General features: G+C 41.2%; 1 protein-coding gene across 4 annotated transcripts in view; it reads right to left on the bottom strand.

Moving 5' to 3' along the window:
• The window catches only part of LOC127429797 (LIM domain kinase 1-like), an 83362-nt gene that overhangs the window by 21312 nt on the left and 45151 nt on the right, over positions 1 to 16899 (bottom strand). Inside the window, exon 1 of one of the 4 annotated variants that reach the window (XM_051679018.1) lies at positions 10890 to 11042. The exons of the other annotated variants lie outside the window; for them this stretch is intronic. Within the exon in view, the coding sequence (XP_051534978.1) occupies positions 10890 to 10952 (63 nt within the window). The 5' untranslated portion in view covers positions 10953 to 11042. Of the gene's footprint in view, positions 1 to 10889; positions 11043 to 16899 lie in introns of those variants that run through there. 4 annotated transcript variants of the gene reach the window in all.

Raw genomic sequence — 16899 nt, 5'->3', positions numbered from 1 at the left:
AGACGCGTCTTTTTAAAGATGCCTTTCCGATTGTGTGTTATTCCTAGTTGCGGTCGTTACCTCTCAACTTCAGATGGTCACAATCGCTGTCTTTCGTGTCTGGGCGCGACCCACACGGAGGCAGCGTTCATGGATGGTTCATGTTCTCACTGCGATGTGGGTGTTTCCCAGCGGCTCCCCGCCTCGGTCCTCCTACCTACGGGTTTGAGGCCAGCGCGGCTAGCACTGGGGGCGATTTGGGGACCCCGATGGGTCCGCCTCCGCTGGGTTTCCCCCTGTGGACCTCCCATTCCCCAGCACACTCGTCTGCCCCGATCGGGCTTCCGGATGAGTCCGCCGGCTCCTCTCACGGCGAGTTCGACCTCTTGTTAGGAGCCGCGAAGCTGATGAGCTCTCGAGCGCAGCATCGGAAAGAGGGCTTGTCCAGTCAGACGCAGAAGCCTCAGCTGGGCTTCCCCCCTTCGGGGACGATTGCCCAGTCACAGGCTGATGCAGAGATGATGGACATGCTTTCCGGGGCGGCCGCGAGCCTCGGGCCAGAGTGGAACCCTCCGCTCTCCCCTGAACCCTCAATGATTGGCTCCTGGGCTTGTGGCACCGCTCAAAGCTGCCATGCCCCGCTCCAGTGCCTTTCTTCCCGGAAGTGCACAAGAAGCTGACAAAATCGTGGGAGGCACCTTTTACTGCCCGGTCCCGATTTCTCAGTTCCCCCGCCCTCACTACCCTCGATGGCGGGGCGGCCAACGGCTATATGGCGATTCCCCCGGTGGATAAGGCGCTTGTGGTGCACCTACGCCCGCAGAGCGCCACCACCTAGCGTGGACGCCCAAAGTTCCCGTCCAAGCCCTGTAGGTTCACGTCGTCCCTGATGGCCAAGGCCTACAGCGCTGCTGGACAAGCCGCCTCTGCCCTGCACACCATGGCCCTCTGGCAGGTCCACCGAGCCAAGGCGCTAAAAGAACTGCACGAGGGTAGTTCCGCCCCAGATCTGATGCAGGAACTGCGCTCGGCGACCGATCTCGCTCTCCGAGTGACGAAGGTCACGACACGGTCTCTCTGCGGACAATGTCCACATTAGTGTTCCAGGAGTGCCACCTTTGGCTCAACTTGGTCAAGATGGGTGAGGCCAACAAGACACGGTTCCTTGCACCTGTCTCACGGCCGGCCGCCAAGAACCCACGAAGATCGCCAAATCGCCCCTGAGACAGGCGACCCAGGGTCTACAGAACCCACTGCACTGGAGCTGGTAGTAAGACCACTCCATCCCCTGGTGGAGGGCCTGGTGGAGAATCTTTTGTTGCCTTTTCATTTGATTTCGCCGCATGCCCAAATGGCTGCGGTACCCAACAGTTCAGCAAAAGAGCAGTTTCCTCCTTCCCTGGGTCACATACCCGGTGTGCACGGTCATCATCACAACCACCATCCACCTTTTTTCCTTTGCAGGATTGGCGCTCCAGTGGAGGTCTCCCCGCCCCTGCGCACCCAGCTGTGGCACACATCCGCCCCCGATGTGACAGTCTCCACGCTTTGCGAGGACAGGCCTCTTCCTCCCCCATCCCAGGCTGTTCCGGGGGTGGTCACAAGGAGCCAGGTAAGTGCTGCGATGTCCCTAGACTCAGCACGGCCACGACATGGTGTGGCACCTCGAGCTCCACCCCACCACGAGGCCCCACCTGCTGGTACGTCCGACGATGTTGTCCCTTTGGTCCCCCTCACGCGGAACTTGGATGCGTGGCTTGCGCTTTCCAATCTGTCGCGATGGCTGGTCCGGACTGTCCGACTCGGCTAAGCGATTCAGTTCGCCAGGACAAAAATGCTGCTACCTTGCACACGGAGATCACCACCCTCCTACGGAAGGGTGCGATAGAACCTGTCCCTCCGGCCAAGATGAAGAAGGGGTTTCACAGCCCCTACTTCATCGTACCAAAAAAAGGCGGTGGGTTGTGGCCAATCTTGGACCTGCGAGTACTGAACCGGGCTTTACACAGACTCCCGTTCAAGATGCTGACGCAAAGACGCATTCTGGCAAACGTCCGGCATCAAGATTGGTTCGCGGCGGTAGACCTGAAGGACACGTACTTTTACGTCTCGATTCTACCTTGACACAGACCCTTCCTGCGGTTTGCATTTGAGGGTCAGGCATATCAGTACAAGGTCCTCCCTTTCGGCCTGTCCTTATCCCCTTGTGTCTTCATGAAGGTCGCAGAGGCAGCTCTTGCCCCCCTAAGGGAAGTGGGCATTCACATTCTCAACTATCTCGACGATTGGCTAATCCTAGTTCACTCTCGGGACATGTGTGCGTACCGGGACTTGGTGCTTTCGCACCTCAGCCGATTAGGGCTTCGGGTCAACTGGGAAAAGACCAAGCTCTCCCCAGTTCAGAGCATCTCTTTTCTCGGTTTGGAGTTGGACTCAGTCTCATTGACAGCGCGCCTCGCGTACGAGCACGCACAGTCGGTGCTGACCTGTTTGAAGGCGTTCAAACAGAAAACAGCGGTTCCACTGAAACTCTTTCAGAGGCTCCTAGGGCATATGGCATCCTCAGCGGTGGCCACTCCGCTCGGGTTGATGCATATGTGACCACTTCAGCAGTGGCTTCAGACTCGAGTCCCGAGATGGGCATGGCGCTGCGGGACACATCGTGTGGCCATCATGCTGGTCTGTCACCGTCTCTTCAGCCCTTGGACCAACCTCTCGTTTCTACGGGCAGGTGTTCCCCTAGAGCAGGTCTCCAGGCGCGTTGTGGTCAGGACAGACACTTCCAAAACGGGCTGGGGCGCTATTTGCAACGGGCACGCAGCCGCCGGCTTATGGACGGGCCCGCAGCTGCGTTGGCACATCAACTGCCTTGAGTTGCTGGCAATCATAGCGTCTTTCACCTCCTCTGAGTTGAAGACGTGTGCCATTAATTCCTAGTAGTGTTCACAAACTATGTTCCCTGGTTGACTTCCTCCAAGCCCTGTGGCAGTCGAGTCTTCGGAGAGACTTGCTGCCAGCCCAGTACACGTGCTAACTAAGAGCCTTGTTCTGGGGTAGGTGCTCCGCATGTGGCAGTTCCCTGTAAGGTAACCCCATGCGATGTATATCTTCCACTAATTCGTTTCCCTGTTGGCAAACTGCATTTTCCTTGGGCAGAGCCCCCTCTGCCACAGTCTCCATGTTTGTAGTAACTCCTCCCCCGTTGGCTAGATCTACCATGAGACTTCTCCACATGCTCGGCAAGACCATGTGACGTATTTTCCACTTAAATATCCCCCCCTCTCTTTGGGCGAGGTGTGGTCTCCGCGGTGTCCTCCCCTTGAGAGGGAAACCCCCCGAATAGACCTGGTGGCCCAGTCGGATAATCCCCCTTGTTTTTTAGGGAGTGGAAAAAAGAAGGGGAAAAGAGGCCACAACTGGGCTAGCCTGTCTCTATCTTTTGGGTAGTCGACTTGTCCCCAAAGGGCCGTTCAACACTCATAACTATGTTGGGGGAGGTTACGTGTCCGCCTGGTGCGCTGGCTATAAGGCACACGGCTGTCTGCCCGTCACACACCGCCAGTTCACGTAACACAGTTCAGCCAGTTGTGGCATTTTGTATAGGGACCCCTAGTGTCACTACATCGACACAATGTCGAGTGAGTGACAGATAGGGAAAGTCCTGGTTACTTGCGTAACCTCCGTTCCCTGATGGAGGGAACGAGAAGTTGTGTTCCTCCTGCCACAACGCTGAACTACCCGCTGAAATGGCCAGACCTTGTCTCAGCTCCTCAGCATAAAACCTGAATGAGTGGTTGCATACCAGCTCTTTTTATACCCGTATGTCCGGAGGAGTGGCATGCAAATACCACTCGCCAATTTTCATTGGCCATTTATCAAAGACCAGAGGTGTCTCGGGCTCCCAAGAGTGACCCCTAATGTCACTACATTGACACAACGTCTCGTTCCCTCCATCAGGGAATGGAGGATACGCAAGTAACTAGGATGTTTTTCATATGTCCTGAAAGTCATAATAATACATTTTTAAACTTAACTTTTCATGATTTAGGCTTTGTTCAAAGTTTTGTGAGAGTATAGAATCGTGAATTCAGTACTGTAAATCAAAACAAATACTTAACGCACTTTATCATTTCACATTTTTTTTAAATCACATTTTAATAAAATATAGGAAATAACATATGATTAATCGAAGAAATATTCGAAGATTAATCGATTATCAAAAATAGTTGCATCCCTACTAATAATCATTAACACAAAGATAATTGTTATACAAATATAATATGATGCTTGCTTAATTGTTTGGTGGGACTTTTACCCATTTACATCATTAATCATGCTCTCTTTGAAGAGACTCCACAGATATTTGGCTTCCAAGAGTGGTCTAGAACTTCGACCAAAAATGACATAAATTAATTCAAATCTTTCTTTCAGTTTTATCAATAAGAGCATGAAAAATGTATAAATTACACATAGACCAGAGGGGGAAATGTGACGGCAGCATACAGTGATGTTCCCGTGTATCCTAGGGCTGGGCAATAGGACTATGTTGTCGGATATCGACGATGTCTTACAAATATCCCGATGCCGACTGCGACACTCATTGACAGACGATGATCGACAATATCGGGAAATGGTAAAACCATGGATCTGGGAAGTCAGCAAATATATTAAACAGTAGCCCAGGGGGTGAAAGAGCACCCGCCAACCGCCAAATGCGATGAGGCTGAATCCAGTTTGCGAGCTCCTCGTCCAAATGCAGGTATGTCATGCACAGGTGATTTCGCTCATCTACCCGCAACAGGCGGGCGACCTGAAAGACGTCTCGGAGTGACACATGACATGAAATGCTGTTAGACACAAAGATGTGCTTGAAGAAACACACTTTATTATATTTTTAAGAACAGACAAAAGAAAAGCCGTCAATGCTTGAGTCTGATTCGCTGTTTGTCCAGACACGTGCAGCATGAGTCTGTCTCGTGGAACACATGCATGTAAAGAGTTTTTACTCTTTTTTTCTCTGTTTCATTCATCTGAAAACTGTTTGCAGGAATAATGTCATCTGTGAGAATGCTGCTAATTATCTCCAATCATCTCAGGAGGTGATGTGAGTTTAGTTCGCTTTATTTCCATGCGGTTGGCATGCATTGTGAACGCAACTCTGCAGATTCAGTAATATTCATCTTTGTATTAAAGAAACAAAGACGAAAATGATTAAATCATAATATAATACAAGACACATTCACCTTGAACCTAAAATGTAGTTCTATTTTCTTTTCTTTAGGCAGCATTAACTGTATTACCAAAACGCAATACAAACACAAATTCGATAAGAACACACATTTGGCAGCATTATTTTGGGAACACAAGAGACTTTATTAGGCTTATTTATTATGATGATTATTGTCTTTACATTTATAATTGTCTTTAGTTATTAATCTGTAGGCTGTTAGTCATTTTCCACCTGTTGTCGCTGACTGATACTTGCGTGATGGCAAATGTTTGGATTTGGGGAGGTGGTTAAATAAGATTTTTTGATCACTTTTTTTAATTGCTTTTTTCGTTTAAAGTGCAATTTGAATTTAGAAATGTATTTAGTTTATGTTTTGTGTGTTTCAATAAATGAATTCAATTTGAAAGCAAAATCAATAAAGCAAAAAAATTCACCAATGCTCGGCAGGGGGGTTGACAATATAATTGCATATCGCGATATTTAAGGCGATTATCGATAAAATCATTTTTACATATCATGCAGCCCTAGTGTGCCCACTGCTTCATCATTTCAGTACTTCACAAACCCTCAGACAACACGGAAAGCAGAACTGACAGACCACGAACAAACACCCCGAACTCACATGCTGTCATGACCTTGGCTCAAAATACAAAACTGAGTGACTCACACCACCCACAGGAAAAACCTGTGGCCACAATACCAACACCCATTCCCAATGAAGTCAATACAGTCATATCTTAATAAACGATATTAATACAAGATCAATAAAGTGATATCAGTTCTCTTCACAATGTAATTATTGTTCATTCTTCAAAACCCTTGCCTCTTGAGCAAGTCCATCAGTAACTTAAACGTGAATAATGACTTAAACCATGAAGAGAGTTTTTTTTTTTTTTTTTTTTTTTTTTTTAAGATTATGCATGAACTATTTCATAAATCAAGAAGAAAAAAACCCTCAAGGGTAACATCATTGTCTTTTCAGGAAGCGAACTTTGTAAGGACAGGTAAGTGTGGCCGATTTTTAATCATGTTTTGCTTGTTATGTTCTTAGAATCAACTGTTCCCATGGTTTTGCATATAAATCAATTGAACAATATGGATGAAATGGATATTTGTAGAAATATTAGCATTTAATAATCTTTCAAATGAACACCTTGAAGCCTCATGTTGTTATTAATGTTGTAGATGCTTTTATCCAAAGCAATGTCAAATTAAAAACAGTCAACCCTGTTACCTTTCTGAAGGCCTAAATACATCCTATAATATCTTATGTCTTCATTTAGCTTGAGGTGACATAATGCAATCTATAGCACTTTTAATTGGAAAGGTATTTGTTTCTTAGATTGATTCTAGTTGCACAAAAAGAGCACACATCACACATAAATGGCATAATTAACCAGGAAAACACCAAACTTGTCTTATATGAAACTCCTTTGGAGTTTACCAGAGATTCCACTATGTGGGTGAGTTCATGCGATCAAAATGGCAATATCTTGTTCCTCGTTTTAGTTATTCACACGTCTGTGAGTCACAAAAACAAACATATGGCTACATCACACACACTACACACTGGAAATACAACATGGAAATACATCTCTCCAGAGATCATAATGGCCATCTAACCAGCATCAGGTGCTGATAACTTCTCAAAGTAGGCCATCATCATTCCTGTGACCTGAACGAATCACTCTGATTCTTAATGTTTGACTGCACCAGGGAACCATTACTGACATGACTGAAAAACAAGAAACACACTCTGCCCTGGTTTAGCTGGTGGATCAATATAACCCTTCTGAAACAATCGTACAATCCACTGGTATAAACCACTTTCACTACAACTTCATTTGAGCAGTTAATCCTAAATGTAGAGTAGGAACACAGAGATCAACTTCCTTCTGGTCTAAAATTGTCCTGGGGAAATTTTGTTCATTCATTTACCACTAAACACTCTGATCATCTAAACACTGGGGAATTAAGCTTTTCCTGCTAATATACTATAAGACAATATACTGCTGTAATATCCTTAATACAGTGCAACAGTCTGGAAGTCCTGGTTTTGGAAGTAAAACTTCCATTCATTTTTTCCATAGGGGAGTTGATTTTTAATATCGATAACCTACAAACCTTTAAAGACAGTCGTACTGTTAGCTCTGAGGTAGTTAATCGATGGTATATGCTTCTGATGATGCCATCAGTCTGCATTATTCAACGTAACTTTTTAAAAATTGTGCTTAAGAGCTGAATTCCTGGTCAAGAACTACACTTCCCATGATCCTGAGGGGGAGAATCCACCAATCAGAGTCGCAGCAAACAAAGTGCACCAAAAGAGCTTTGCAGCGACATAGTGTGAATGAGGCAATCTAGTCTCATACTGCTCACATATTTGTATATAACTGAATACTTTGCAATAAACTTAAAATATACTGTTTCTATACTATAAATCAAAAGTTTGATATTTTTCCATCATTTTTAATTCAATTACTTCACTTGCAATGCTTCACGGGATTGTAGTTCATTCCCTTATGAAAGACGTTAATTGCACAATCTTGTACTTGTACCAAATCAAAGTTTAAAATGTTGTGCTTCACCTCGGAGCTGGTTGCTTTGGTTCATTCACTTCATCTCTTTTATGAAGGATTTGAAGTAATGAATGGGGAAAAACACTTCCAAAACCAAGACGCTTGAAAAAGTGGGTGGGCACTGTTGCACTTCATTGACCTGTTTTATGTGACATCACTGTATGACCGCGCCGCCATATTTGTGACCAACATTCCATATCTCTTCAATGTGCTGTGCTGTGAGATGCAACAAAAGCCTTCTTCAGGGGTTAAAAGCAGCTCTTACATTCATACAGATGGGATCATCACAGACATTTTTAATACTGTGACTATATCAGACCAGAAAACAACATAAAAACATTTGTAACTTCTGAATGAGAGATGTTTACGGTGATGTACCGGTGAATCAGTCTACTCAGTATAAGTCTACAGAAGGATTAAACGGTGTACATTTCAATGTTTTGACACATGATTTCACTTGCATATAAAATCACATATAAGGCCGGCTATTGATACAGAATTCCCAATTCTATTCAATTCCAATTCACAAGCGCTTGATTTGACTCGATTCCAATTCAGTTTCATTCAGTTCCATTTAATTTGGGTATATTTCAGTTAATAAGGTACATTTTGCTTACATATGAAAGTAATTTGGCTTTTACAATATTCAATTCAATACCAATTTCGATAACTCAAAATACGAATTAATTTGAGTTAACATTGCTTGAAGTAATTATTCAAGTCAGTAATGAAGAGCAAAGAAACAAATGACAAGAAATAGAGCAAATAAAAATGATAGAACAAAGATGCAAATGAAGGAAACAGTGTGTGAAGTTTTTAATAGCATTATAAAGTCTATTCAAGTAAACTTCCAGAAATTAAAAAAAGTCAAGCTACTGTAAAGCTACTTAAATAACTGGTCTCCACTGTATGATTATAAGACATTAATACTTATTAAGCTACTAAAGTGTGAGAGCAGTAAGTAATTTAAATGTTGTTGTTGTCCGATTAATATTAATATTAATGACACACTAGACAGCAGCAGTCTAGCCTAATATTCTGATATAAATCTGCTTTCCGTCCCGCTGTTTACATTCACTTTAGACATTTTATGACTGTGTTTACATTAATACATGACCAAAACCATTTAGGCAACTACCTGCATTATGTCAACTCCGTGAATGCTCTCAATGTTGTGATTTAAAAAATTGATATTGGGATCGTTCAAATTAATATTGCAATTTATCAGAAAATAGTTGTTTTTTTTGTTTTTTTTATTTATTTCCAGTCCTAATCACAAATGTGTAAAATCCTAGTTACAATTTTTCAGCATAGATTTATAAGATTGCCACCATATTGGTTACTGCCCATAAGTAGCCTAATTATTAGCTGTCAGTATCGGCCAAATTAATATCAGTGCATCGCTATATTTTAAATGTACAGTCTCAGCAGACATCAGCATATGTAAATGCATGCCAGTGGGACACAAATACTGTGACGAGATGCCATAAATGACACAGTAAACTAGTCAAAGATGAGACCCAATCCTTAAAGGAATATTCCGGGTTCAATGCAAGTTAATCTCAATCGACAGCATTTGTGTCATAATGTTGATTACCACAAAATTAATTTAGACTTGTTCCTCCTCTTCTTAAAAAAATACAATAAATAAATCTTGGTTCCAGTGAGACACTTACAATGGAAGTCAATGGGGTCAATCTGTAAACATTAAAATACTCACTGTTTCAAAAGTATAGACACAAGACATAAACAATATGTGTGCTAACATGATTTTACTGTGATTAAATCTCTTACTAACTGTTTTGGTCTGACATTATATCCAAATAATACATGAGTTTTGTAGCATTTTACAATAAGGTTGCATTTGTTAACATTAGCTAATGCATTAGGTATCATAACTAACAATGAATAATATATTTTTACAGCATTTATTAACACTTGTTAATGTTTGTTAATAAAAATGCAATTGTTCATTGTTGATTCATGTTCATTGTGCATTAACTAATGTCAACATATACAACTTTTGATTGAAAAAACAAAAATTGATTAGTATATGTTGAAATGAATATTAACCAAAATGAATAAATGCTGTAAAAGTATTGTTTATTGTTAGATCATGTTAACTAATGTTGCTAACGAATGTTAACAAATGTACAAAAATTATTTGAGCTATAAAGTTCTTTAAATCATCATTTTTACGGTTGTTTTAGGGTTTTATGGTGTACAGCATTTTGTCGTCATGGCAACGAAGTTGTACAATTGGCCATAACTTTCCACAGATGTGGTTAGTAAGACATTTAATCACAGTAAAATCATGTTAGCACACATATTGTTCATGTCTTGTGTCTATACTTTTGAAACAGTGAGTATTTTAATGTTTACAGATTGACCCCATTGACTTCCATTGTAAGTGTCTCACTGGGACACACATTTGTGATTTTATTAAAGAAAAGGAGGAACCAGTCAAAACTAAATTTTGTGGTAATCAACATTATGACACAAATGCTGTTGATTGAGATTAACTTGTATTGAACCCGGAATATTCCTTTAATTGTTTAAAAAGACTCGCTGATATATTTAACATAAAGACTCATACTCTAATTCATTACTGAGAAAACATCATGAATGTTCAAGTGAGAATGTCCTATATTGCAAACAACACAGCACAAACAGGACACATCCAGAACAACATTATTCATCTTAATGTGAGAATGATGATATGGAAATATGAAGCATAATCATTATCTCTAGTACACAGTCAAACGTGCCAAACATTTTCTGGCGAATGATCAATAAATCAGGCCACATCACTCTAAACATAGATCACAACTGTTTAACCACAAAACAAAAAATCCTCATCATTATTTGATCTGTAAAGACAATTTCTGAGCTGCATCTTCTAAGCTTTGGTTTAGACGCCTCCATTATTTTAAATGATAATGTTCCAGCCCTTATTAACCATCAACATCGCAGTCAAACTGGATTTCCATTTTACATGATAATGAATGAGATTAAACATTTACATATCCTGCAGATGAAAACAATCAAAGACATATAACAGCTTGCATGTGTGCTGTCAGAATCCATGCAATGTCTCTCACCTTCTTGTCTCTCCTCCAGAGTTTCAGACAGCAGAAGGTCCAGTAAAACAGATCGCCCACCATGACAGCAAGCAAGCGGCCCGAGCTCTGTCTACAGCGTGCAGATCATTCTAGTGTCTGCGGCATGAAAACACAACACAGCCGAGAGACGCGCTCGACACACACACGCCCAGAGCTGAGCTCATCACAGAAAGATCCCTCACACTCACTCTGTCTCTCGCTCCCTCTATCGCTCTCTGAGTGGGTGACATCATCATTTCCTGCTGAGCCATGCACTGGATACACACCTCCCCCACTCGACCCGACCCTCTTCAAATACGCACACACACACAATCACACACTAAGGAAACAAGGTCAAATCTTCAGCTGAGTTGCTATACTGTTAGAAGGGTTGATTTTAATTCAAACTAACAGATTTGGACTATTTTCTTTTTGTTGTATGAAGGTCTCATTAAACCTTTATATTTTTGGTACTTTTCAAATGCCTTTTACATGTTCTATAAAAAAAACAGAATCAATGTTTTTGTTGCATTTCTATTGACACATTGTTAAAATAAGCTTAAAATATTGATGTAATGGCTCAGAGTTGAGTTAACGGTTACAATTTTAATCATGATTCATGAACAGATTCAGTCGAACTCGACCTGTTATGGACTCGGACTTGAATTAAACTCAGCTAAAGTGGACTCAAACCAAACAATAGTAAATAGGGTCAATTTTGACTTTAAAGTTTTAGGTAAGATTAGGTTTCGTGTAAATGAAATGCCGCTGTCATGACACTCAGTACACATCTTACTTTCTGTCGATTGTGTACGAGAACTAACATGCAATTCGACACAGCGTTTGCAATGTAAAGGTGGCTATATGGTTAAATATATATGCAAGGAAGCCAAGATCAATCGCAAATCAGTATGAACATAGATACAATATAGAAGAGATTGTCAATCTTTAATTCTAAATTTCTTAAATTCACAAAAACTAAAACAAAAGCCAGAAGCACATTGTACGATTTGTATGGCCCTTTACAGTTGCTACTTGTCAGACTGTACGATATGATCCCAGTGAGATCTTGGGTAAAAGCCATGGCACACTGCGCACCATTACGTCAGACTGTACGATTCACATCGTAGCCAAGACTAGGCATGTGACGGTATCAAATTTTCACATCACAATAATTTCTGAAGCTTTTATAATGGTAAACGGTATTATCAAGGTATTGAAATATTGAAAAACGGGTTGAACAATAAACAAACTTTATTGTTGTTCTCTTAATCACAAGTTTAATAACCTATTCAATTCCAAAACCGCCTTTAAATTAATAGATAACAAAGAACTTCGACACCATAGATACATAGCCAAATATAACATTTAGTTGTCTAATATTTAAATGGTCATTCTGCCATGGAGAATTTGTCTTGTTGAGGCTAATGTTAAAAAGTAAGGCTGGACTAATTTTATCAAGCCAGCTCATAGGCTACAACAATAGTAAACCAATTGGTAATATATAGCTAGGCGCTAGTTACAACTTTAATAACTGTAAGTTCACTCACACTGTATGGCAACGTACGATTGTGTGGAGTTCCAACTTGAAATTAACATTGTGCCACATTGCCATTATTAATTACAAGGTATTATCTGATACCAACTGCATTTTAGTTGTTACAATAAGACGCAAACGTTATTGTGTGGCTAGCAAAGTTTTAGCTTTTAGCTTTTACTCTTGGGCCACTTGAAAGCAAGCTACACATTATCTGCAAATGGCAACAACAGTTCCCTTTCTTTGTTGTCTTAGTTGTCACTTAGCTAGTTGTCTCTGAGAGTGATGTCTCTCAGTTTTCAAAAACAGTTTGAAAAAACGAGCAGAACGGTCACAACTTACCTTTATCTTGCTGAATTGCATGGGACGATTGTCCCGCAGTTGAGCGAACACATTGGAGGTGTTCCTGTGTTTCGCGACCACTTTTCTCCCACATATTTTACATAAAGGGAAACCATCACCAACCAACAATCCCTCTGCATTTTTATGGAACCCAAAATGCTTCCACACTTAACCCTTTTAGAAGGCGGATAAAGAATCGGCTGTGTTCCTCCTTTATTCACGTTTCTCATCCACGCTGGTTTGTTTACATCAGAGTGCGCATGTGTCATTTGTGCTGCGTACACGCAGTGTTGTGAAGTTTGAATTGTTGATGAGATAAAAACTACTGTGTGATGAGAAAAATCTTAACAATATGGATAAAAGGTTATCTGGAATTGTTTACAGTATTTTGACGTGCCCACAATAACAATATTGTGCATGTATTTTACCGTGATATACCGTATAATCAAATATCGTCACATGCCTAGCCAAGACTTTGGTCCCAACCCACTCGACTGACAGCATTGACTGGGTGTTTTATCTCATTTGGCCATCATAGGAGCAAAATTGCAAATCTGTTTTGCGATGATAATGTCAGAAATTACAGACTTCGGCTTAAATTGCAGAAGAAAATACGAATGTAGAGCCGAGGAGGGCGGGGCCGGGCTGGAATAACACACGCCCGGTCCCCAATCGGCCTGATGGTGCGCGCGAGGGATAAAGGCGGCCGGGGACGACAGTTCGAGAGAGAGAGAATTACAGGCAGCTGTACTGTGTGTTTATGGTTGTGTGTTTTTTTTAAGTTGTTTATTAAATTATTATTTATATTCTTAAGCCGGTTCTCACCTCCTCCTTTCCACTGAACCCCCTTACAACGAATTTCTATATATTGTCACCAAGCAAACACTTTCATTCCTTTGTTTCAAGAAAAAAAATAAAGATCTTGAAGCTAAAAAAAATATAAATGGATTGCTGGTTTGTCATGAGTATTCTCCACTGCTGATAAATCCAGTGAACACTGTGATAAGATGATAATCTGTCTTCTGACAGGTCATCTCACAGTGACATCAGGTGCTCTCTAGACTAGAGCTTTCTGACGTCACACGTAAATAGTGTCAAAAGCGGTTTCCTATCTCACCCAGTGCATGCTAGGCTGGAACTAGTCTCTCAGAGCCAGACTTTTGCAGCTCAATTTGGCCAAGAATCGCCCACTTGTACAGAAAGAATCCGTCTGACTAAAATGTAAAGTGGCCAACCACTGTTTGCTTTGCTTTAAAAGGATGCTTTTATCTGAAATTAAATAAAAGTACCTCAAAAACAGACTGATTTGGAAAAAAACCCATTCAAATACAGTCTCAACAAATGGTTAAAACATAAAAAAACAATGCGGAAATGAACAGAGATGTGTTTGTGTCAGGAATTTCTGTCCAAATGTAATTTTAGTCATGACAAGTCTCTGAATAAATTTAAGGTGTTATAATGGATATGACAGGATAGTAGGTTTGGTTTTGAGGGACTAGATCTGCTTACATTTCTGTTTCTGCTGCTGCAGAATTCAACTCACATACAATCCACTTGAAGCAGATTCAGACCTTTGGTCCTGAGGTGGAGGTGGGTTTCAAAGAAAAACTCTTGTTGCACACTACAGTGAAACCAGCTTACTTGTAAACAACTGAGGCAATTTAAATGTTAGACAGAGAGATGTCAAATTTCACCATGTAGAATTTGGATAGGTGAACTTAGAACCATAAGTACTAATAATTTCACAGACATAACTCTGAAAACAAAGGGGAATATATAGTTCTGCTGGTGGGTATCTCATTTACTTGCTACTGAGTGCCTCAAACAAAACTCTGAATATCTTTCCAAGATTTAATGCCACTAAAATAAACTCTGTGAAATCCAGTAGTTAGTTCTTCCACTGTAGTGCTCATTGTAGCCCAGTACATTGGAAACAAAACTTTGTTTCCGGGCGGAATAATAAAACCTGTCCACACTGAAAACTGAAAGTTACGTAGATGCCAGCAAATCAGATTTGAACAGGCTCTTCCCATTTCTATGTGTAATGTATACCAGACAGTCAGTGAACAAAATGTGGGTTGAGACTAGATGGGAAAAAGATAACTGAAGAGGAATGAGTCAGACGACAGGGAGAATTTCGATGTAATTCTGAAAAAAAGACCCTCATTCTGTAGAATATTTACAATAACATTTTCATCATTTGGAGATATTCTCATGAATGGGTGTGATAAGAGACACAGACACATGAGTGTAGTAGACAATGAGGAAACACACTGTTGTCTGGATAACATGCTTCTCTATCAAATGACTAGACTTTTTACACTTGAGCTCAATTTATTTATTGTTAGTAGTGTTTCCTGGAAACTACTGCCATTAGTCATGACATTAAAACTTACAAGACACTCTAAAGGAGCTATAAACAGCAGTCTGGTGTAAACACAGTCAGTCAGATGAGAGCAGGCATGTTTTTGGACCTTTATCAGTCACAGCAAAGACTGATGGGGATACTGGATAAAGGTAGACCTACAGGTGCATCTCAATAAATTAGAATGTCGTGGAAAAGTTCATTTATTTCAGTAATTCAACTCAAATTGTGAAACTTGTGTATTAAATAAATTCAGTGCACACAGACTGAAGTAGTTTAAGTCTTTGGTTCTTTTAATTGTGATGATTTTGGCTCACATTTAACAAAAACCCACCAATTCACTATCTCAAAAAATTGGAATACATCATAAGACCAATAAAAAAAACATTTTTAGTGAATTGTTGGCCTTCTGGAAAGTATGTTCATTTACTGTATATGTACTCAATACTTGGTAGGGGCTCCTTTTGCTTTAATTACTGCCTCAATTCGGCGTGGCATGGAGGTGATCAGTTTGTGGCACTGCTGAGGTGGTATGGAAGCCCAGGTTTCTTTGACAGTGGCCTTCAGCTCATCTGCATTTTTTGGTCTCTTGTTTCTCATTTTCCTCTTGACAATACCCCATAGATTCTCTATGGGGTTCAGGTCTGGTGAGTTTGCTGGCCAGTCAAGCACACCAACACCATGGTCATTTAACCAACTTTTGGTGCTTTTGGCAGTGTGGGCAGGTGCCAAATCCTGCTGGAAAATGAAATCAGCATCTTTAAAAAGCTGGTCAGCAGAAGGAAGCATGAAGTGCTCCAAAATGTCTTGGTAAACGGGTGCAGTGACTTTGGTTTTCAAAAAACACAATGGACCAACACCAGCAGATGACATTGCACCCCAAATCATCACAGACTGTGGAAACTTAACACTGGACTTCAAGCAACTTGGGCTATGAGCTTCTCCACCCTTCCTCCAGACTCTAGGACCTTGGTTTCCTAATGAAATACAAAACTTGCTTTCATCTGAAAAGAGGACTTTGGACCACTGGGCAACAGTCCAGTTCTTCTTCTCCTTAGCCCAGGTAAGACGCCTCTGACGTTGTCTGTGGTTCAGGAGTGGCTTAACAAGAGGAATACGACAACTGTAGCCAAATTCCTTGACATGTCTGTGTGTGGTGGCTCTTGATGCCTTGACCCCAGCCTCAGTCCATTCCTTGTGAAGTTCACCCAAATTCTTGAATCGATTTTGCTTGGCAATCCTCATAAGGCTGCGGTTCTCTCGGTTGGTTGTGCATCTTTTTCTTCCACACTTTTTCCTTCCACTCAACTTTCTGTTAACATGCTTGGATACAGCACTCTGTGAACAGCCAGCTTCTTTGGCAATGAATGTTTGTGGCTTACCCTCCTTGTGAAGGGTGTCAATGATTGTCTTCTGGACAGCTATCAGATCAGCAGTCTTCCCCATGATTGTGTATCCTAGTGAACCAAACTGAGAGACCATTTTGAAGGCTCAGGAAACCTTTGCAGGTGTTTGGAGTTGATTAGCTGATTGGCATGTCACCATATTCTAATTTTTTGAGATAGTGAATTGGTGGGTTTTTGTTAAATGTGAGCAAAATCATCACAATTAAAAGAACCAAAGACTTAAACTACTTCAGTCTGTGTGCATTGAATTTATTTAATACACGAGTTTCACAATTTGAGTTGAATTACTGAAATAAATGAACTTTTCCACGACATTCTAATTTATTGAGATGCACCTGTATTTATCAGTTTTATCCATTA

This window comes from Myxocyprinus asiaticus, chromosome 39 (assembly GCF_019703515.2).
Source record: "Myxocyprinus asiaticus isolate MX2 ecotype Aquarium Trade chromosome 39, UBuf_Myxa_2, whole genome shotgun sequence".
Classification (NCBI taxonomy): Eukaryota; Metazoa; Chordata; class Actinopteri; order Cypriniformes; family Catostomidae; genus Myxocyprinus; species Myxocyprinus asiaticus.
This window is presented reverse-complemented; position numbering and strand designations above follow the sequence as displayed.